The sequence below is a fragment of the Rhineura floridana genome, chromosome 14 (genome assembly GCF_030035675.1).
Source record: "Rhineura floridana isolate rRhiFlo1 chromosome 14, rRhiFlo1.hap2, whole genome shotgun sequence".
Taxonomy (NCBI): domain Eukaryota; kingdom Metazoa; phylum Chordata; class Lepidosauria; order Squamata; family Rhineuridae; genus Rhineura; species Rhineura floridana.
The window spans coordinates 27365706-27390091 of NC_084493.1; the positions used below are offsets into that span (position 1 = coordinate 27365706).

General features: G+C 38.8%; 1 protein-coding gene across 2 annotated transcripts in view; it reads right to left on the reverse strand.

Annotated features, from left to right (window-relative positions):
• Positions 1–301: 301 nt before the first annotated feature.
• Positions 302–24386, reverse strand: part of SCAPER (S-phase cyclin A associated protein in the ER) — a 306133-nt gene continuing 282048 nt past the window's right edge. For both annotated transcript variants that reach the window (XM_061595510.1, XM_061595511.1), the window contains exons 30-32: positions 7230–7421; positions 2333–2384; positions 302–1142 (exon numbers count right to left, since the gene is read on the reverse strand). In XM_061595510.1, the coding sequence (XP_061451494.1) occupies positions 1039–1142; positions 2333–2384; positions 7230–7421 (348 nt within the window). In that variant the 3' untranslated portion in view covers positions 302–1038. The remainder of the gene's footprint in view (positions 1143–2332; positions 2385–7229; positions 7422–24386) is intronic.

Consider the following 24386-nt stretch of genomic DNA (forward strand, 5'->3'; position numbering starts at 1 on the left):
ACAATACTGAGCTCAATGGACCAGAGGTCCAACTCTATAAGGCAGCTTTCTATGTTCCTAGGGCAAAGACATTAATTTATTTACTACATTTATATCCCACCTTTCTTTCATTATAGAACCCAGGGTGGCATACATGGATGGTCTCCCATCCAGGCACTGACCAGACTCAGACCTGCTTAGCTTCAGCAAGGTGGTGGCCTCATGTGCCTTCAAGTCCCTTCCCTGTCTCTACTTCTAATGCTGATTTACCTGTTGAGGTGAAGAAGAATAACAACAGACTTACTAGTTGTAATATTGCTTTTAATAAGTTTAATGAAAACTCTGGCTGCTTACAAACTATTGAGAACAGCTGTTTTAAAAATGTACATATTCTTCTGCAACATCCCCACAAAATTTAAAGTAAACTGGAAGCAAAGCCCAGGAGCCTTGAATGGTCTTGCCAAGCATTTGGGTAGAATTTCCTTGGCTTATTTATCTACATTTAGGATTTTGCGCTTTCTAAATAACTGAATACACCAAGAACATTTGTATAAAAGTTTATACAAAACAGACAACAAAACAGAATAAATTATTTTATTACAAGTTATACAGACACAACCCTGCTTATATTCCTGCGGAAAATTCTCCTGGTGCAAACTGAATGGGAGGAGGAAAGTGTTTCAGCTCAATAGCTCCCGTTCATTTCAATGGGGTTTGCCCAGGAGGACTTCCCAGTCAATTGCACCCATTTTCTATATTTAGAACCAAACCTCAGCAGCTTTACAGACATACTGCACCACAAGGTATACAGTACAAGGAACCATGATGTAGCATTTATTAATGATTTTTTTTCAAAATGACAAAAAACAGGATTTTAAAGTATGTACAGTTCTGACTGAAATAGTGCAAATTATATTTTTATATAACATTATCTACAATATATGCATTTTTAGTACAAAAGAATCTTTTAAAAAGCTTTCTTAAAGAACACAACAAATTGTTTACTGACTGAAAAGGGTTAGATGCTTTCAAAATTTAAAGAAAAAAACTCCCCCGCCCTTATTTTTTGTCTTTCTTCAAGAAGAACTGTCGTGCCTCCTCCCAAGTTTGGCGAGGGAACCTGTTAGAGAGCTCAAAGTAATCTTGAGAACTGAAGATCTTTTCTGTCAAACAAGGAACAAAGAAGTTCATCAAAACTATTCTGTTGTACAATGAGAAATGGGAGAGCAAAAATGCCCATCTCACGTTTGTTTCTGAGTAGTAAAATGCCTGGGCCATGGCTGTGTTTTTCACTCTCAGAAATTAATTTTCCATCCCCATTATAGGTTGGCAACAAGGTCTCAGCTGCAGCAGAAGTAAAGAAATGGAAGAGATGTCTTGGCTGCTATTCCAGTGTCACATGCAATTGCAGAAAGTGGCAAAACTGTGTGGCCTGACTTCTAGAGGGCAGTTTTGGCAGTGTATTGCAGGCAAAACAGCAAAGAGTCTTGGGTCTTGTAGTTTTTAAAGCACAGATGGGGAACTTGTGGTCTCCATGTGCTGCAGGACTACACCTCCTATGATCCCTGACCATTGATCTTGCTGGTTAAGGCTGACAGGAATTGAAGTCCAACATTTTGTTTATTTATTTATTTATTATTTGATTTATATCCCACCCTTCCTCCCAGCAGGAGCCCAGGGCGGCAAACAGAAACGTTAAAAACAATTTAAAACATCATAAAAACAGACCTTAAAATACATTAAAACAAAAACATTTTTTTAAAAAAAGCTTTAAAAACATTAAAAAAACCAACATCATCTGGAGGACCACAGATTCTCCATCCCCAGATCTATTATGCCGTAAGCTTTCATAGACCGGCTAAGGAGTGGCCAATGTGGTATCCTGCAGATGTTGTGGACTACTGCTCACAAAACCCCCAGCCAACATAGTCAGGGATGATGGGAGTTGGAGTCCACAACATCTGCAGGGCACCACCATCCCTGGACTAGAATCTTCTCCATCAGAAATTCTGACAAGATGGACTCTAGCCCATGGAAGTTTATGCCAACAATAAATCTGTTATGTCTTTAAGCAACTTAAAGACTTTATTGTTTTGCTGTGGGGCAGTCATTTTCCACACACAACCAACATTTAAAAAGCGATTTAAAGGGATACCACTTGGCAGATCTCTGGCTATATAGTCTTGTGTTTGTTTGGGTGATAATCCCTTTAAGAAAAGCTCATTGAGGTTCTTCAGGGTTTTCTCTAATAAGGCATTGGCTTTTCCACAAGAACACAGGCTATACTATCCACAATGAGCAGGACAGAATCAACAGTTCAAATAAAGCATACAATTGCTATATTGATACTTACCCCTTTGCTGAGAAGGCTGGTTATCTGTCTGGCTTGAACTTTGTGTGAAATCCTGCACAAACAAAACCCAACAGCATTCAGTGTCTCAGATGGAAAATTAAAAAGCACCACTGCCTCACACCATTTTAAAAATAAAAAAATTAAAACGGGTCGATTTAAGATAAGCCCTGCTGGGTCAGATGAAAGGCCCATCTAGTCCAGCATCCTTTTCTCACAGTGGACAATGAGATGCCTCTGGGAAGCCCACAAGCAGGACCTGAGTGCAGCAGCACCTCCCCACTTGGGATTCCCAGCATACTGCTTCCAACAGTGGAGTTAGTACACAGCCATCATGTTGGATGATACCAGCTAAGTCCAGCAATTTCAGTGGGTCTACTCTGACTAATGTTGGATATCACACAGTGACTCCATACACCCATGGATTCTGGCTTGCTTGTAACACAGTGAGCCAAACCCACAAACAAACATTCTCCTAGAAGACTTCTTGGGCAATGCAACAGGGCTCTGTTATTGATCACAGTTTGATGCTGTGATACTTATATATTATGACTTTGTACATCGCTCAGAGTGGCTAGGTTTCCAGCCAGATGGGCGATAAATAAATCGCAGAAATAAATAAATAAATAAATACCAAAATGCCTGACTTTATATTTGCAGAATACCGGAAAAGATCTCAGCTGTGTTGCAGAAAATAAGGACTTTAAAATGTTTATGTGGTAGACAATAGGGGTGGGCAAATCAGTCAGTTTCAGTTTCTCATGTTTTTTTCAACCTTAAAAGTTCAGTTCTCCACATTTCTGCATCACTGTGCAATTTTTCTTTAAAAAGTCATGAAAATTCACCAGCATTTCATTGCAAATTTCTTTTAATATACACATTTTAGTATGCAATTTTGCAAAGCATTCCCCCTAATATAAAGATTTTTGATTGTTATTTTCACTGATAACACAGTTTAGTATATGCATTTTTGTACGCATGACTTGGCTGTAGAACTGTGCTGCAAAATTTGGAGAAGGGCAAATTTCGAACAATGGCTCTGTTTCAGTTTGCATGTTATTTCGGAAAATGTGAATTGGGTAGATTGGCCTTTAAATGAGAACTGAATTCAGTTTCCAGAAGCTGAGAAGAGTTTTTATATTACAGTCCTGAGATTGTAGAACCATTACCCACAAGAGAGGCTATAGCTCAGTGACAGACCACCTGCTTTGCATGTAAAAGGTCCCAGCTTTTAGACTCTGCAGTTAAAAAGATCTCAGGTTAAAAGTGCTGGGAAAGACTCTTCTTTGTTTGAGACCCTAGAGAGGCATCACCAATCAGAGCAGATAATATTGCACTGGGTGATACGACGAAATAAAAGGCAGCTGTCGGATCTAGGAACTCTGCTTAAGCAGAAACCTTTACATTCATATTAGCATCTGACTACTGAATAGCCAGTTAGAACAGTAAGCACAGTTTGCCTCTGCTAATCAAAATAATAATTTTGGTAATTGGCTTAGATTATTTCATGCCATTTTCATAATTTTATGGATTAGATTAGATTTTGTTCTCCATTCTGGGAATATTTTATTGAATGCAGGGTTAATCTCCCCCCTAAACAAACAAATGCACACTCTTACGTAGCTACAAAACAGAAATCATATTCTGACACTATGGCCATGGAGTTTTCCCACAGGGAATAAAACTGAAATTTGCCAACTCTAACATATGAATGTTGTGAAGCCAAGATAAAGGCACAAATGAACATGAAATACTGTTGGGGATTAATGCACTCAGTCTAAATATGGGCATGATCCTGTATTTACGCAAGCAGCAGGACCCATAAGGATTGCTATGAATTTCTAACATGCTCACTCAAGGGGACTTTGGACTTTCCTGGACAGAGCCTCCTCTCCTGCGCTGCAGAATACCTTTGAAGGAGAGAGGGGCTTCAAAAACAGTTGGTAATGTGTGTGTGTGTATGTGTGAGAGAGAGAGGGAGGGAGGGAGGGAGCTAGATATTCTATAAGAGATGAAACTCCAAAATCCTATTGAGAACATGCAAGCCCTTGAGAACACCTGAAATACCTCTTAGGATCTTGGCCATGAATGTGGTCTGGTCTTAGATCTGGACAATTAATATTAAGGACAACAACAATAGGGACCAAATTACCTAAGGGAGGGCCTTGCCCCATATATTCCTGCCCAGCAACTGCGGTCCTCAGATGGGGCACCGCCAATAGTACTGTATGCCCCAGGAGTGGGCTTAGTATGTACTAGAAACTGGGCATTTAAGTATAGCAGCTCTAGCCCTCTGGAATCAGTAATCAACTGAAATTAGATGAATGCCTAGTGTCTTGATATTGAAGATGCGTTTGTTTAAGAAGGCTTTTCCTGAAGTGTGACCCAGTCATTTTATGGAATATTAATTGTCCATCTGTAGAAATGCTTTCATTGCTTTTAGCTGAACGAGTTTGTAATATTTTGTATTTTATCTCATGGTACACCACTTGGATAGCTTTGGGATGTGAATTGGTTGAGAAATCTGCAACCAACCAACCAGCCAAAAATGTAATCACAAAGTATCTCAGACAATAATTGAGAATTTTAAGTTCTTACTGTCCTGAGATGTTTTAAGATTGAGCCTTTGGGTTAAATGTATGATGTACTGAAAAACTAAACATCTCTCTACATGGTGCAAGTTAGCTCGGTGCAGGAACTTCTGACATGAAGAACACATACTTGAGAGAGGATGGTATAATGATGAAAATGATAATGTCATCATTTTGTAATATAATGATAACGATGGTGTAATGATGATATTGTGCTTTTGTCCAGTTTCAGTTCTAACTGGTACAGTAACCACCAGCTTTGCCCCAAGTTCTCAGAAGTCAACAGGAGAACCAGAACACTGGGCTCATTCTAGTTAGATTTTGTAGCATATGAAACTAAGAGAGAGTGGCTCCCTAGGTAGCAGGCTAAAACTGATTTCAAAAATTCTTGCTAAAGTAATAGAACTTTCCACTTTAATACAGGTAGTTTTAGAAACAATGAGAAGCAAAAAGCAAGAAGAAAAAGCTGCTGTTATCGATTGTAGCAGAAAAGGTGCTTTCCTAACATCGTAAAAGCTATAAGGGCACACGGCATAACTCTATTCTTCGTTGTTTTTAAATAATAAGACATTCATACATTTTTCTGTATTTTAGCACATGTTTATACATCCTCAAATGCATGCAACCAGACAAATTTTTTCCTCCTCCTTTTCTTCCATATGGTAAACATTTATTTTCCAATCCTGGGGTCAGATATCTCGATTTCCCCATAGTGGGAGGACTCTCCCTACTGAAATAAATAGGATCTTTGCCTCGGGAAGGCGCACAGATTGTGTCTCCCTATGATAGCAAGTTGAAATTTAAGAACAAATGCAAGCCTGTTTTTCATTCTGTGGAAGGGAGTGGGAGATTCTTTGCATTTTATATAGCCTGTTTGTTTGTTTAATATTACTGTATTAGATTTTTATTTCTGATGGCTAAACAATTTCCACAAAGCCTGGGGGAAACAAACCTGTCTTTAGGCTGCTGAGTTGGATATGTTTATGTGAACCAGAAATCAAAATGGTGAAGTACTTAAATAAATGCTCAGTAAATTAAGCTCAATTTGAGTTATGCTATAGTTTCCCAATCAAATAGTTGACTGCCAACTGCTTATTTGGGAAAGCAAGTAACTCATTATCCACATAAGGATCAGCACTCCTCGTTTTTTTCTTTTTCAGCATCTGCTTCTGAATAGTACCAGCAACAGCAGTGTCAGAAACATTCAGAATTTCCTCCCAAACATTTTGCAAGCAGCTGCTGTTTTATGCATTAAAACAAAACATGTTTCGGGAGCTAAAATGTTTCAATATGAATACATTGTGTTACAACAACTGTATATATTCCTAATATCTTGAGCAATAAAACTACAAAGCTACCTAAAAGTAGACAATATATTTAATCTTCACTCCCATCTGGAAAGCCCACATTTAGACTAATTAAAATACAAACAAACAAGCTTAATTTCCTTAATTTGACTAAAGTTATCTGGCCATAGCCTATGAAGTTCAGCTTCTTAATAAGCACCACTGAAATGGAGAGAAGCCTCAGGAGCAGAGTTTTTGGTGGATTGCACAGATATGCTATCACCTAGGAATTTAAAAACACTTCAGAGTAATTAATGCTAACAATTTTAAAGCACAGAGTTTCCTTGCATTAAGAATTTTTTAAAATTATAATTTTGTAATATATGCATGTAGCACCTGATTATTAAATAGAATTTCACTATGCAAAATGATATTGCAAATATTTATATGCACAGTGTAAGTAAGCAGAACTGACTGCTTATATAAATTAGACTTTTCAAGATCTGAATATTTAGCACATTTACTATCAATAGTTAAAATCTGTGACATAAAAATTATAGTTTTTCTATATACACATGCAGTTCCATTTATCTTTTTGTATGAATCACGCTGTATTAAAATGTATGTACAACTGTCTGTCAAGTGGACTCCTTAAAGTGCAATCCTACATACACTTACTCAAGAGTAAGCCCCAATGACTTTAAAGGGACTTGCTCCCAGAAATTGTGTATTGGATTGCAGCCTTAATGTGAATTTTAAGAACTTGTCCATTCATTATGAAATATAAATTGTTTAGCTAGTATATGCTGCTAATTTTAAATAAATATGGAACATAGTATTTAACAGGAACTGAAATTACTCTGCAAGTGTTTGCTCCTTAAGGGAAAAACACAAGGAGAAAAATGAAAGAAAAGAAGCCCTGGTTTTATTTGAAGCTAAGGCATTTTTATTTCATAGACACAGAAATGGCTAAGCAGAGAGATACAGAATTTGCAATCGTAAGGCACCAACCAAACTGTGTACCTGAATGAATGTGGCGAGTAACACACAACTCATCTCCTGCTCCAGAATTATCTTGTTCTGTGGGTTATTATAACAAGCAGCTATTAGCGTCGGAAAGAGCACTTTGATTAGACGAGGATCGCTGAAATACTGGAAAGGCAGCTGGCAGAGCTTTTGGAGAACGGTGGGGTGGCGGCCAGACTGGACAATCACCTGAAAAATGCAGACAGCACAACATTAAAGAAGCCGTGACAGATTTCCCAGATCACCTGGAAGGAGAAAGCTGCAGCAAAATAAGACACTCTAACTACATACAACTGCAAATTAAGAGAAAGCCAAGCTGAAAGTTCTTTTTTAAAAAACTTACAGCTCGAATTTTGTCCCCACTATTTATTTTAATGCACAGTAGCTACAGCAGTGCAGGAGAAATGAATTCTAGACAATATATGACATGCTAAAGCAACAACGACCTTACAATTTTGACTCAAGATGTCATAAAAGAGACAAAGAAATATTGGAAAGAGGCAATGAATACCTACAAAGGCAGACAAAAGCTGTTGAAGGGTAGTAGATGGGGTTCAGGGAAAAAGTGGTCTGGAAAAGGGGATTGCTACAAAAAAAATGCCTCTCCAGATGTATGGGGCATGAAAAGAAAGGGAGAGGGTTTGTTGTACTGCAGTGGCATTCAATAAGCACAGACTCGGAAATATCCTCCCATTTGTTCTTTTATCTGGGTTTCTATCAGTGCCATTCACTTTAAAAGGGGGATTGTTTAGATAAATGGAACGGTTGTCATGCAAGTAGGGCTTATATCAGTGTAGATCTTAAGCCGCAGAGTGATGCTGTTAATGGTATCTTCCAGGGGAACTCTCTTAAGTTACTCACTTGTTCCATAAAAACTTAGTGATAAACTGAGAATGGTCAACATCAGATCTAGTCAAAGGACACTTAATAAGATGATGATGATGATGATGATGATAATAATAATAATAATAATGGCGATGGCTATGATATAAGAAAGCTGCTTAACCCAAGCTTGGCTTTTCAGTATCAGAGGAATCTGTTATAAGTTTAGGACCGCTACATAAAACCTTAAGGTTGCAAAACAGCATTTTACAGGTATACAAACTCAGACAAGACTGCACTCAAATTAAAACCAGAAGGACAAAAAGGAAAAAAGAAAAGAAAAAAAAAGAAGTGGTGGAGACCAAAGGAACATAAATTACAGGGATTTACAAGTTTTCAAAGAACTTTTAACAATTCACTAAGAACACATTCGCAGTTCATAATGCAGTTCAGGTCAAGAACAAGATCAACAAAGTAATAGTTCACATTTTTTAGTTCAATAGCCAAAATGAAACTGAAAACCCTTCAGTGAATACAGATAGGAACCCCTTAATTCTCCTAAATCCAAATGGAATTTTAAAGACCACCAAATATGTGAGAGTGTACCTTGCATTTAAGACATTGCTTTTTTGACATCTTGAGGGGACCCCCACCAAAGCAGATCTGATTAATTACACTAAAAGTATTATCTTGAAACTATATTTTGATCAACATGGTCAATTTTCTTTAATTTTAAGTCATCATTTTAGGTGTAATTTTTCATTATTTTCATATAAATTTGAAGTTTTATAAAAAAAAATCTATTGCCATGAATCGTTAAAAACTGCCTAAAGTATGATTCCAATTCAGAATGTTGCAGCGGCTATGGGATGAACACAGAATGTAGTTCCCAATTCCCAGAATTTATCATTTTATGAATACCAAACTCCATTACATGACCTACTGAACCCTATTGCCTAATTTGTAGCATTTCCTTAAAGCAAGCTCAAAGATAACCAGAAATCAACATTTAATCTTCCTCTTTGTCTCAAATATAAGACTGGAATACTGTGGCAGAGTATCATGGCTTGGAGTTAACATTCAAGAAAACTCTGATTTTTGTAAGTCTGGTGTTATATCACACATGGATTCAATTTACATTATCCAACATGGCTACTAAAACTGCTACAACTCATCGGTGTCCCTTTTCTACGGGAGAACAACCTCCTTAACAAACAAACGGAAACAATGAGGCTTCCTCATTCCATGGCAGGGAGTGGAGAAAAAGTAGCATTTGATTCAAACATCCTTGCCTCTTGCTGGTTGTTTATGTCACAAAAATCCTGCCTCAAAAGGCCTTTCAATTATAGCTCTCATTCGAAATCCTCACTTTCTACTATAGGGACTCAGGTGAAACTAGGAGGGCCACCACAAGGCATACATTTCAAGGTGAAAATAAGAATATACAGTGCCATGAAAAAGTACTTGCCCCCTGTCTGATTTTCTGCATGGTTGCATATTTTTGGCACTGAATGTTGTCTTGAACCAAACCTACTATTAGGGAAAAGGGAACCTGAGTGAACAAGTAACACAAAAGTTTGATATTTTGTTGTTGTTATGTGCCTCCAAGTCGAATACAACTTATGGCGACCCTATGAATCAGCGACCTCCAAATGCTTCCTGTAGTTCTTGATCAGTCTCTCACAGCTCTGTGGTGGAACTTCAGCCCACCCTTCCATGCAGAACTGCTTTAACTCAGTGACATTTGTAGGTTTTCGAGCATGAACTATGCCTTTTGGGTCCTGCCACAACATCTCAATAGGGTTTAGGTCTTGACTTTGACTAGGCCATTCCAAAACTTTAAATTTCTTGTTCCTCAACCATTCTGATGTAGACCTGCTTGTGTGTTTCGGATCATTGTCCTGCTGCATGACCCAGCTGCGCTTCAGCAGACAGATGGATGGCCTGACATTCTCCTGTAGAATTCTCTGATACAAAGCAGAATTCATGGTTCCTTCAATGATGGCCAGTCATCCAGGTCCTGATGCAGCAAAGCATCCCCAAACCATGACACTACCACCACTGGTATGAGGTTCTTCATGTGGAATGCAGTGTTTAGTTTTTGCCAGACATAACGGGGCCCATGTTGCCCAAGAAGTTCCATCCATTGTTCCAGAACTCTTGACGATCATGCAGGTGCTTTTTGGCAAACAATGTTCTATAGACAGATGAGTCAAATATTAAATTCCAGCATACAGCTGTGAGAGACTGATCAAGATCTACAGGAAGCGTTTGGCTGCAGTCATTGCTGCTAAAGGTGACGTAACCAGGTTTTGAGTCTAAGGGGGCAATTACTTTTTCATATGGCAGTATTGGGTGTTGCTTAACTTTCTTTAATAAATAAATGAAATAAGTATCAAACTTTTGGTGTTATTTGTTCACTCAGGTTCCCTTTCCCCTAATATTAGGTTTGGTTCAAGATAACATTCAGTGCCAAAAATATGCAACCATGCAGAAAATCAGACAGGGGGCAGGTACTTTTTCACGGCACTGTATATGCATTAAAGCCTCTCTTGTCAGAACAAGAATCATGCTATTATACACACCTGGAGGGCCTACTTTGGCTGCTTTTTTGGGGGGGGGTTCAGATGAATCTTCCCATCTATTTCAAGCATGCATCAGAAGTTGCAGGGGCCACATGCTTTAGCCCCACCCCTTGCTGTCAATGCACCCACCAGCCATGCTTTGCACATGTTTGGCTACTGTGAGAATGAAATATATATGTGTAGATCTCCTCTGCATGTGGGAGGGGGTTTCTGATCTTCCCAGGGGCCCCCCTCACATGGGGCCCCTTCTCATGTCAGTTGAACACATAGCCAATGGGATGCAGTGGGGCTTGGCTGCATAGCCCTGCAATCCCCACACATGCCTTTTAAACAGGTGAGGAGGTTCGGCCAAATCTGCCTTCAGAGATTTGACGCCTGCAGGGGGAAATGTGCCCTGAAGAACAGCAGTGATAGCAAATGCATCTTACACCAACAACACATTAAAAGACATCTCCATATAGCAAAAAACACAGGAACAATATAAGGATGGTGATTTGACCAAGGAACAGATCATGAAAAAAGAAATCAAGATTTTCTCTGGAAAATAGGGATGGAGTGTATGAAAGAAGTGGTCAGAATGGAAGAAAATCTGATATACATCTCCTTCTGAAAGACACTTTTTATTTATTTCACCAGTCATTATGCATTCTGAGTTCAACTTGCATTCTTTAGTCTGAAGCAAATATTTGAAATTTTTGCAAAATTTCTTGGCAAAGAGAAATGTGGTGGCAGGAAATGAAATATGGATACTGTGAAGTCAAGTGACTGGGAATCTGGTCCATCTGGGAAGACAAAAACATTGTAAGAATCCTTTGCAGACTTGCATAGTTTAAAATATCTCCACTTACTGTGAGGGGTTCAAGTTTGCCTTTTCTCATCAGATGTACGTCAGTCAAAGTTAACAACTTGTTAAACCTATTGCTTTAAATGGGTGGGATTTAAAGCATGTGTTCAACTCTCCAATTGAAAAGATTGGATTTCAGAAGCATTACTTTGGTTGAGTTATGCCCAATGAGAATAAAAACAAAGTCCAATCCATTCCTCATGGTTGGGATGAATGCCTACTTTATGCCTGGTATTTCCTTTAATGACAGCCACAGGGTCCCAAGAGGGCTGGTATTATCCTGATTGACTCCTCTTGCTTTTCAGGAATACTGAATGCTTAATGAATTTCCATATTATTATTGAACAGGGATCATGCTAATCTCTGAACCATTCCAATGTCAGCATTTGTGTTAGTGATTCAAGCACCTCATATCAGAAACTATTTCAAGTTGAAAATGAAGATTCATGTACTTTGTTTTTGTAGATGTTGTCTTTGTGGAGGAAGGGGGGGCACTGTAATGATCTTGGGGTCCATAAATGTAAACCACATAATGAGGTCTGGCATAAAACACAACTGGAATTCACAAACTGACTCAACTGTTTGAACAGTGATTGCAAACTTTTCTGTATTCTAACAGATCCATGTGATCTTAGAGCATGTCTACAAATTACCACTCCCTAAGAAAGGGTTGACTAGTGCCCCATGTAAGGGAGTGTCCTTAAAAGCATAAATCATCACTGCATCCATGACCTAAAGTTCTCACTGATGTATCTTGGGATATTGATGGTACCAGGATAGTAGTATCATTTACAGGCCCCCATTAGAACGGAAAGGAGCTGCTCAAACGTAACTGGTCTATCTATTTCTCAGGTAAGCATTATTTGACATGGGAATACTTATTATCACACAGTCTTACAAGGTTTTTATACTAATGAAAAGGTCAATAAGGTTTGCACAGAAGCACATCGATTCCAATATCATGTTGGGGGAATTCCAGTTTAGGTTCCAGACTTCCTATCACTGTACTGTTGTCAGATCAAGGGCTGCTAGCCACTGTGGTCCCATTAGTCTCATAATTTTTATGACGGGTCATGGCTAGTGTTTGGCAGCTGATGACCATCATTAGCTTGATGGGAGCGGCCAAACAGGAGACTCAGATATGCCTACAAGATCAGTGTCAAGTGATCACAACATATAGTTTGGTAGAAGTGCAAGTTATATTCTTTTCATGTCTGTTGTTATATATATTTATGCAGCCCTTTGGGAATGACAGACTTAAACAATGGCCTATGTATCATCCATTTATCAGTGATACACCTAGCAATAGTTCGTCCAGTTTTAACAATACCTTCTCTTCTCTGTTTTCCCAGATCACTTATAACCGCTTCTTAAAATATTCTTGCGGATGTATCCATTTGCACCTCACTGGATTATATAGCCCCATATGGCGTGCAGTTCCATTACCTAAAATTCTAAATTATATCCTCCTCAACATACTCCTCTCTTTATGCATTCTCTTTTTTCCCTTTGTTCTTTTGCCATGAATCTCTGTTCAAAGCACTGCATCTCTGTTTCCATTTTCTACCTCCGCCATTTCTTTTTGGCTGCTCCGTATCATAGGAATGCTGTCCTATGACATCCAATTGGCTCCCGCAATAATATTTAGGCCTTATCTGGCTTCCCAAACCTTTCCGGAATGTTGTTAACCTTCATTCTTGTCCCTCCCCACCCCCCCTTATTGCTTCTCATCCTTAAGACTATAAGTGTGTAAGCAGAGATGGAGGAGAAATTAGACAGGTCCGCTTTTAAAATGAGCCAACTTAATTTGTTGGTCCTGGACTTGTATACAGAGTCAGGATGCTGCTAACAATTGGATTACACATTTCTCCAAATTTTGCAATGCAGTTTTAGTTAAAAAAACAAACTCACACAAATGCATATTTTTCAGGAAAATGGATTAAGAAGCATACGCAATGCATCTTTTAGGGAAAGAATGTATACGACATTCATAAAGTATGTACAACTTAACATAAATTTTTAGGTTTGTTTTTTTAGCCCACAAAACTGGGGTGGGACAGACCTATGATTAGGTGCATGTGAAATTTACACAGATCAGAAATAGGGTAATCTGTCCATCCCTACGTGTAAGCAGAGGCCCATCTACAAAATGCTATTTGGACACATCAAGCTGGTTTGAAGTTGTTAAACCAATCTATCAATACATACAGTTGTTGTTAGCCACATTAGCCACAGTCACACATGCCTTGGTCATATCCAGGATGAATTATTACAATGCTAGTATGATTGATTGTTTATTCAGAAGTCAACAGACCTTTAAGTCGATAAATGCCATACAGACATGGATGCAAGGATAAAATATTAAAATACAATATATCAGGGAATATAAAACTACTTGTATATAGTGTAAAAATGACAATACAATAACAATACTAAGTTAGTCTGATTGTCTCTATGGCCCAACTCCGATACACCTATATATAGTAAGGTAAGTTTAGGCTAAAATTAAAATAGTTTATAAAACAGAGTTGCAGATCCAAGTTCGTGTGCTCCTCTAAATTAATTTCTTCCTCTGCTGAATGGCCAAGTTTATAAATTTGGCCACAGTTAGGGTGATATTTTCATTATTACCCTGTAAAAGGATTACTAATAATGCGTCATTTGATCGTCCAGGGTATTTTGACAGAATTGGGCAGAGAAGATCTTTTCTGATTTTGTTATATAATTTACAAAAAAATAAAACATGTGAAATAGTCTCAATTTCTGAGTCGTTACAGAAACAATACCTATTCATACTTGGAATTTTTTTAAACCTACCAGATAGAAAGTTAGATGGTAGTACATTAAAACGGGCTAGTGTGAAAGCCCGTCTATATTTGGGGACCGTTAACCAATATAGGTATTTCATCCCTTCTGGATTTGGGTCAATTTTGATACCCAGAGCCCTCGGGCAGCAAGGGCCTTTTGTCAAACTTATTAGGGTCTGATTATCAATATCGGTGAGTCTGAGTTTAACCGTCGCCCTGACCTTGTTAAAATCCATCACTAAAAGTTCGGGAGGGTGGAGACCCGTCTGTACTAATTTTTCCATTACCTTCCCTGTCCATATTGATTTTGAAAGAGGGTCTTTTAAAAAACAGGACAGGTAAGATTCAGGAGTTAAAACTTTACAACAGCGAATCCAAAAATATATAGTGTGTATCCATAATATGCAGGACAGAGAATTCAACCCGGCTTCTAACAATAGAGAAGCTCCTGATACACAGCCAGGAACACCAAATATGGATCTCAGTGCGGAATGTATTATTCCATCCAGTTTCCCTTTATAATATGGGAACCAGACGGGGCCCCCATACGTCAGCATTGGGATGATTTTAAATTTAATAAGCCTTATAGCAGCCGGGGTATAATTTCCTCCGTTGGTAAAAAAGAATCGTATAGTTGCTCCTAGATTTTTGTTTGCCTTGGCTTTTAAATGAAGTATATGGGAATTCCAAAGACCCGACTCCTGGAACCATATTCCCAAGAATTATTACAATGCAATTAACACCGAATTGGAAACTTGAACTAGCTGAAAAAAACACTGCAGCCAGAGCACAGATGTTTTGGTACGTTTGGCTTCCTCTCTACTGACATCCAAGAGTTTTGTCTCAATTGTTCTCTTCCACTGGATCTACAGCTTGCAGAACAACTGCAAATGATTTCCCTGCTTGATTTTGATATTGGCTCATCATTATTTTTGGTTTCTTCTTATTAATAATGGTTACATGGAAAAAGAAAACACCTCCCGCTCCCTCTCTACAAATTACATAAACAACTGCAATTACTTTCCCTGGTTGTTCACTTTTATTTTGGATCACAAACATAATAAAAAAATCAAATGTGATTTGTTAGCTGCCTTGGTGGGAGAGAAAAACAGGAAATGAATATTTAAATATATATTTCTCTGTCATTAACCCCTGCATGTTCCATCTCAACCCTCGAAGGATACCTGATACCCCAGGTTCAAATCCCCGGCATTTCCGGGTAGGACTGGGAAAGACTCCCTTGTTTGAAACCCTGGAGAGCCACTGACAGTCAGTGGAGACAATACTGAACAAGATGGAAGTTGGTCTGATTCAGTACAAAGCAGCTTCATATGTTCTTGCATTCCTAGCATGAACAATTTGCTATTGTCTTAAACTGCTGGGGAAAAAGGGTGACGACCACAAATTTATTTATCTTTACATCTTTTCTGCTAGTGTTTTCCCATACAGAAGAATCACTGCATTCATGATATGAATTATCTGACAAAGGTGAGAACAGTATAGTAGGCAAGAGGACACTTTCTTCTGACACTTTACATCTTTCCTTAGGCAGAAGATAGACAGTCATTCTTAAGAGTCAAAAGGAAATTTAGAGAGGCGCCATCATCATGTCGTACACACACAATATTTCTGCCCTGTTGTCCCTGGTCAACCCAGTTTTGAAAGAATGGAAAAACCTACAAAACTCATTTTACTGAGGCAGAAAGTGGGATGAGTGCACACACTTTTTCAGCTCTCTGAAAGAAACAAACTATTGCTTGTTTCAAACATAAGGTTGGACTAATGGCCCTTTGGCTGATAGCAGGAATGGGCAACCTGCAGCCGTTGGCTTAATGTCATACGGCTTGCAAGGTGGGGAAAATGGGGAGAGAGGGCAGAGAGAGTGAGTGAGTGAGTGTGTGTGTGTGTGTGTGTGTGAAAGAGAGAGGGGGGTGTCTTGTCCATGTTTGGCTCTGTCCAGTAGTGGCCCATGTGGTGGGTGGATCTGTCCTCCCACAACGTTGTTGCAGCTTTCCTGGTTGGGGCTGGGCGTGGCAGTGAGGTTCTGGGCTGTCCAAGTACATTGCCCTCACCTCTGGTCTGCTCTGTCCAGGTAAGCTGTAGTGGTTGGGAGGGTGGCTCCCCACCCCCCAGTCTGCTACTGGCTGCTCCACCCCCTGCTGACTCTCAACAGGAAAAAAAAGTGTCTCATCCCTGGCTGATACGATGTCTTTCTCCACTGCTGGGCCTCTCCTTAAATGAAATTTCCAGTGTCAAGTAGAAATTGATGAAGGTGGTAACAGAAATGTGAGGATGAGTGATGCATTATCATCTTCTCATGTCACTCAGAACTGTTGCCATCTCTGTGCAGATCCTAGAAGGCCCATCAGTGATGATGCAAGAGTTAATTTGCATAGGGGAAAACAGATCAATACAGAGTTGTAAGCAGGGAGCATCCTTTGGAATGTTTGAAGAAAATGTGCTTGATCTTATTCCTTTCAGCCTGCAGCACCTTGGAAGATTTAAGCACCAGTCATCACAATAAAAGTTCTATTGAGAGGTAGACAAATTATTTTTGGGCACACATCGGGGAGAAGCAACACCTCAGCATAATGAAGCAAGATTTTCCTAGGCCTGAGAAACTTGGAAAGTACCTAAATATAATACATTGAGTACTGTTCTTTGTCATTTCCATCTTAAAATAAATCTGCCATATTCCACTTTTAAAAGAGTCTTTGTAAAATATCAAAAGGTAAACAAGATTCCCTTCTCCAAAAGCTAGTCAGAACGAAGAGGCCATTTGCAAAGAAGCATTTGATTTTAATTAGACAAGTTGTTTCCTCCATCGATCAAAAAGCTCTCCAGATGATACCTACCACCCACTATGGCTCATTAAAAAAACAACTAAAAATCACATTAATCTTCGTGAGTAACAGTCCCAGTGATAATCCATTATTTTTGCATACCTGTTTTTTGGAGATGCAAGCACAGGAGTGTTATGATGGTCCTATGTGATGCATATAGAGATTTTGGTCATGGTGTAAAAATATGTATTGCAATTGTGCCTGAAAGATTTTTGTTGACATGTCTACTTTCCAAGCTTCCTCAGACTGAATATATATATATCCATCATGCAACAAGAGCATGTACTGGGGACCCTTGGCTGGGAGGTACGGGGGGGGGGGCTTCTAGTAGATTGCTTTCATTTACTATGCCACATATATGGGCTGAGGCAGGGGTGGACAACATGGTAACCTCCAGATGTTATTGGATTCCAACTCCCATCAGCCCTAGCCAGCATAGTCAATGGCCAAGAACAATGGAAGTGTTCCAGTGGATGGAGGGCACCACAGTAGCTACCTCCGGGCTGAGGGAAAGCAAGCTCACTCTTAAGCAGAGACTGAGGGAAAAATTGTGCAGTCCTCATTTTTAAGTGAAATAACTTAATTCACATCTCCCTGATTAATACATGGAACATAAGTATCCTTAGGATTTTGAATGTCTTCAAATTTTGTGACACAGTTCTCAGTAAAAAGAACAAAACCCAGATTGCACAAAAATTGTGTATTTTAGGATAAAATGTGTTTAGAACTATGTACAAAAAGATAAAAGATACATTTAAATAGTCAGAGATAAAATTCCTAATTATGTATTTAAATCCACATTTTAATATGAAGTTTCATACAATTTAAACCAGGAAATGGGATGGAACAGACTTAGGAATGAGTACACGCAAAACTGACATGAACCAGAAACTAAATGATCCATCCATTCCTGCTCTTGAAACAATATGTATCTGCTGTCTTTTGATTCCTCAAAAAGCACCTGCAAAGCTGCAATGTGTATATTACTTTAAATGTAATAATTAGCTGTGAAAAGCAAGATGATTTATGAAAAAAAGTATTTCATCGGCTGGCAGCAGCAATAGTCTGGCGTAAGAGAGGAAGCACAAAAAAGTTAATTTAAACAAGTGTCAATCCAGGGCAGATCTGAACTTTAAGCATGAAATTACCAATTGTAGTTCTATTGTCTCCACTTGCCCTAGAATATATATATATATGAACGTAATTGTGATTAACCAAACAGAGGTTTTTATTATATTAACAAAACGTTTCAGCTTCCGCCTTCATCAGCTGCTAACATACAAATGCTGTTACCAAGGTGGCAGTTATAGAGCTTTGAGGATGGAATGCTCAGAGGGGCTTCATTTGCAGAAGCTAAGTGATGCTGGTACTGTCCTCCAGGTTGAGGCCATGTGGGGCCAATGTGTTCAGAGAGTAAATCCAAAAATTCTCCCTTTTAGTCAATGCTGCTGGATCTGCTGGCATCTCTATCGCTGTAATGGAAAAGTCCAACAGGCTGTGACCCTCGATGTTAAAATGCTTTGCAACTGGTTGCTCCACTTTTTTTGTCAAAATTGTTGACTTGTGGTTCCTGAAGCGTGTGCGTAGGTCAGTTGTGGTCTTTCCTACGTATTGGATATGACATCCTGGTCTTTTGCACTCGATGATGTAAACTATATTGCATGACCTGCAGGTGATGTTCTGTTTGATGTAATATGTCCTGCCTGTCCTAGTGCTTGTAAAAGTGGCTGTCTCCCTGAGGTACACACAGGTGATACAGCGTTTGGAGTGACAAGGATGAGACCCTGGATTGGTGATAGGTGGCTTAAGCACAGACTGTTTGCGCGGACTGTTGGTGAGAGCTTTCAAAACTGTCTTATATTATACAGCCACGAGAGTTACCAAATGCTTCCAAGCTACACAAGAAGTGGATTGGACTGTGAAAGACCAACCCAAATGGTGTTTGCATTTTGACCAATTTGTAGGGCAGTACAATATCTCAGAGAGGAGTTCAGGTCTCCTGCTCCCCTGGTGCATTCACTATAGCTGCCCAATTTCCCTGCTTTTTAAAGTTTGATAGAATAGCTGTGGGCTATAGGTATGTTCTTAAACCGCAAGGTTTTTTGCCTATATATGAATGAAATTGTGATTAACCAAACACAGGTTTTTATTATATTAACAAAACGTTTCAGCTTCCGCCTTCAATAGCTGCCAACATACAAATGCTGTTACCAAGGTGGCAGTTATAGAGCTTTGAGGATGGAATGCTCAGAGGGGCTTCATTTGCAGAAGCTAAGTAGTGGTGGTACTGTCCTCCAGGTTGAGGCCATGTGGTGCCAATGTATCCAGAGAGTAAATCCAAAAGTTCTCCCTTTTGGTCAATGCTGCTGGATCTGCTGGCATCTCTTTCGCTGTAATGGAAAAGTCCAACAGGCTGTGACCCTCGATGTTAAAATACTTTGCAACTGGTTGCTCTCCTTTTTTGGTCAAAATTGCTGACTTGTGGTTCCTGAAGCGCGTGAGTAGGTCAGTTGTGGTCTTTCCTACGTATTGGATACGACATCCTGGTCTTTTGCACTCGATGATGTAAACTATATTGCATATATTGCATATATATTGTAAACTATAAATACATATATTGAAAGATCTGTAGTGGTGATACCAGAAATCCATAATACTGACAAGGATGAGAGTTAAGCTACAGGTAATTGTTGGAGGTACACATCCTTAAATCTAGAGATGACAGAACACATGGGTTACTTCTGTCCATGAGCTTGTTTTATCTCATTACTGCCTCGAATGTAATCCCTGTCCAGTTGTGAAGGTACAGGGTGGTTTACAAAAATATTGGCTTGTATTTATTGGGAATTTTTTTAAACATTATTAGAGATGCAGTGGGCTGCACACTTCCATTAGATTGAGGTTTGCTCAAGATGCAGATTACAAATTTGATTCTCATTGTTGGGATTGAGATAGCTAGCAAAAAATAGAATTTTAACTGAAGATGGACTAAAGAGAGTATATTTCTGACTAAAACTAAACATGCGTATTTGATAAGATTCAAAGAAGAGCATTATAAACTCATAATGTATTTTGAGAATTGGAATTTGTCCTCTCTTGGAACAGATGATCTAAAAATGTCCCCACTGTTATTTTAGCATTCTCATTATCTTTTGTAGTTATTTATTGAGGAAATTTGTGTCCAACCTTTCCTCTAAAATAGTGCTCAAGGGGCTTACAAAATTATTCCCCCCCCCCACACCAGGTACAATACTTAAACCACAAATAACAGCAGCCAAAACTCAGTTAAACAGTTACCGCAGAGTAATTCACAGAACATCTCGCATCGTGTTAAGAGCAGGAGTGAACTGGGTAGACTTTGTTGGGTGCCTAAAAGGGACAAATGATGGTGCTGGCTGAATATGCCTAAGGACAGGATTCTACAACTGGGGTGCCACCACAAAATGGCCTTTCTCCACTAGCCATCCACCTAACATCTGAAGGACGGACACCCAGAGGAGGTATCTGAAGATCTCAACTGAGGAGCAGCTTTGCATGGGAGAAGGCAGTTCTTCTGAAGAAGTAAGTGGTTTTATCTGCTGTATGTTTTTCTTACTTTTATATTCAGTAATAAAAGCTGTTGCTGGAAAAATAGAAATTTCTATACCAGCAGTTTAAACTTTTCTTTTTTTTAGCTCTACGGGGCGCCACGCCACAGATATTCTATGCGATATATACTGTTGATTCTTGGGAGAACTGAGCTAACTGCTGCAGAAACATATTCTTTGCACCAAAGTTGAATTCTACGTTAAGTAAAGTGTGAAAACACACTCCCTTCTACTCAACCGTGTTCTTTCACAGCTATTTATTCCCTATCCAGATGCTAGTCTCCTGGGGGCGCTCAGGCTAAAAAGTTAATGGATATAAAAGGCCACTAGCTGCCACTCTCAACACCTGCTATACAAATCGGAACATGACCATTAGAAACAGTTCAGCTGCTGAACTCCCAATGTGGTGTAGGGGGGCTTTGCCCATTTCCTTTCCATTCCTGGAGATAGACAAGACAGATAGATATCTGCATCAGCCACCAGACATTGCAATTTGTGTACAAAGTACAAACATATATAAACACAATTAAGCAGATAAAAATTGCCACACAGGTTTTTTTATATGAAGAAATCTGTGGTCTTTGCTGTTACTCCTTATCTTGATCCGCAAAGAGAAAAGTGGCTCAATTATCAGCGAAATGCCTTGGATGAGATCATAATAAGATGATTAACTCTTTATGCAAAATAGCAGATGATGAACCAACATTTCAGCATGACCGTCTCCTCATGGACATATATGGTTTTGAAATGGGGTTCTCTTAAAATGACCCTCAAGCACTGCTGAAGGAAGCACATTTAGTTGTGCACTCAAGAAAGCTCTTGTATATCGTCAGATCCTTAGATCCTGTAGATAAGATGCCATTGTATCAGGAGGACCAGTTGGGAAACAGTCATACCAGGTTTTAATAGTTTCAGTGCAACAAGAACTGAACTTCAGTGGTATATGGTTTCTAATGGTACAAAACTCCATTTAACAATTAAAATGCTGGAGTTTATGTGGGACCATTTATAACTATATAAAAGAAATAGTTCCTTGAGTAGCTTGGAGTGGACCGTATATCCTTCTCAAGTCAGATCTGCATTATTTCCTTGCTACTCTATAAACAAATCCCAGACTGTAAGCATTTAATCAGAAAGGTATGTCATCACTCAGGTCAAGCTCTTCAACCTTCCCATTTCTCTAGCTTTACCATTGGAAAGACTCTAACTTTCCAGAGGGGAAAAAGTTCTGTTTTTCTTCTACTTTTTATCTTTTACTGACCACTGTACTTTTTTAAGGTTAAAAAGGATCATTTGATGTATTTTAAAATTCTGAATGCTGGTTTCTTAAGAATATATTTTTCTATCTCCAGTATTTTTTCAAAAAGAGTTAAATAAATCATTTTAGTTTTGTTCTAATATCAATTTACTGCCATTTTCATTTAAAGGCAAGACTTCAGCTTGAATGCCATTAAGAGCACATACAGTTGAAAAGTTAAGTTTATTTTCAAACTTAAATCCACCTTCCAAAATAAAATGTATTAATTTGCAAAAAAAATAAACAAATTAGCATATCTGTGTATATATAAAAATGCACGTGTTTTATAATCTGTTTGCTCATATCTAAACTCTGCAGGCTCTCCTGTGCAATGTCTAGTCATATTGATTTATTTATTACTTCCACATTCTAAAAAAAAATTTGTACAAAAAAAATAACAGTATTAAAAATCTATGAAGGCAAAGTGGATTTCCATGGAATGTGGCATTCGAGGTAAGTATGTTTTAGGATTTCAGTCAAAGGCTACAAATCCTGCATACAAAAGTAGGCTTTTTGTTTTGTTTTGTTTACAAGTAGGTGTTCCCAAATCTCACTGACTTCAAACAGCCTTAAAAGTGGGCAGGATTGTAGCTTAAGCCTGTAAAAAAATGAAAACTGTGACACCTTTTAAATGTTGTTTAGATAACCATCTTAATAAAGTTAAAAGGACAAACAGCCCTACATTTAAAAGAGATAAACTAGTTTTAAGAAAAAGTATATATATAAGTAACAGATGTAAGAAAATATATAGCCAAAGGGGGGAGGGGAGGAGAAAAAAGCTTGGAAATGGACATACATACAAAAAAAGATAAGTATCCGCTCCAGGCTCTCTGGCTATAAATGTGGGTATGTGTCTACGCATTTGCAGGTTGTTTTAAAGACGTCCTGCTTTCTAAGTTCTTGTGCGAATGTCATGGGAAAAAGCAGAAGGGCCATAGAGAGATGATCAGGGTGAATTATTTTCTGGCATCAGCATATCTGGGAGCATACCATGTGGTCACATTTCATATTCTTTCTGTGAGCTCTATGAGCTATTTAAACATGCATATGCTGCACATGAGTGTGCAGAATGTTTGGTGGCCTAGTGCTTTGCCAACAAGTAAAACAGATTTTGTATTTTCCACCCAAGGGCAACTTCACCACCCCCCACCCCCCTTCCAGTCTAGTTTAGATGTGGATGAGATGAAAGCACCTTTCATACTTTCACCCTATCTGTTCACTCTATGCATGGAGGGATGGAGGGGATTTGCTGCTGCCTCACCCCTGATGTTCCTGGCCCTGTCAACCATACCTCAAGCTGGAAGACTGAAAAGGGACACCTGTGCCCTGCACATACAGCTGTAGCATGTGCCCTGCACATACAGCTGTAGCATGTGCAGACTCTCCTTTGCAGCCATCCCTCTGAAAGCATAGACATCTGGGGTGGGGACCAGTAGGATGCAGAGATGGAGGGAGTGGGACCAGCAGAGATGATCGCATCCCCCCTTCATGCAATTAGCCAACGCATGGAGGAAATTCCCGAATGAGGCTGATGGGATTGTCTTAATGCTCCCTATTACCAGATTTAGTGCTTCAAAAGATACTGTTTGCAATATACACTATTTCACAGTAGTTTGGCTTGGACAAAGTCTTTGTGAGTAAAAGCTACATGAGGTAGGGGAAGATTCACTGCACCCTGTGGACCTGGCCACTGGGTCTATAGGATGTTCATACATGGATGCAACTTATATACAACCTACATATGTACAATCCAATGCACACTGACCTGAATCATATGATTGTCTGGAATTTATGAACAACGTATGTTTTTCAGCTGGTACACAGTTGATTTTATTAATACAGGCCTGATGTAAAAGTTACACCCATATCTGGTGGGCTTGGGGATGGGACATATACATCAAGTGAGCAGGGCAGATATGAACTTGCTACCACACTGTATGTTATGTGTTGATTTAGTGCTGCTTGGTAGGCGCTGATCAGTAACCGTGGCAGTTCCCCATGGTCAGGTGCGTCTGTTTCCCCATTATTAACTTTCAGGAGGAATTTTAAAATGTACCTGTTCACCTAAGCGTTTGATGTTTGAAATACACTGTTCCTTGAAATTATTAGCTGTGACTGTTTTTAACTGTTTTTATTTAATTTTAAATATTGTTTAATTTAATTTTATTTAAATTGTATTGTTTTACTACTTTGTTGTTTGCTGCCGAGGGCTTTTTTTGAAGGAAGGAAGAAATTTTAATAATAACAACAATAACAACTTACTACAGTAAGTACTACTTTTCTGTCAAGACATCCAAGGCAGTTAAACATTTTATAATGTCATGCAAATAAAGAGACTTAATTAAAAAAGGAAAAAGAAACAGAGAAAA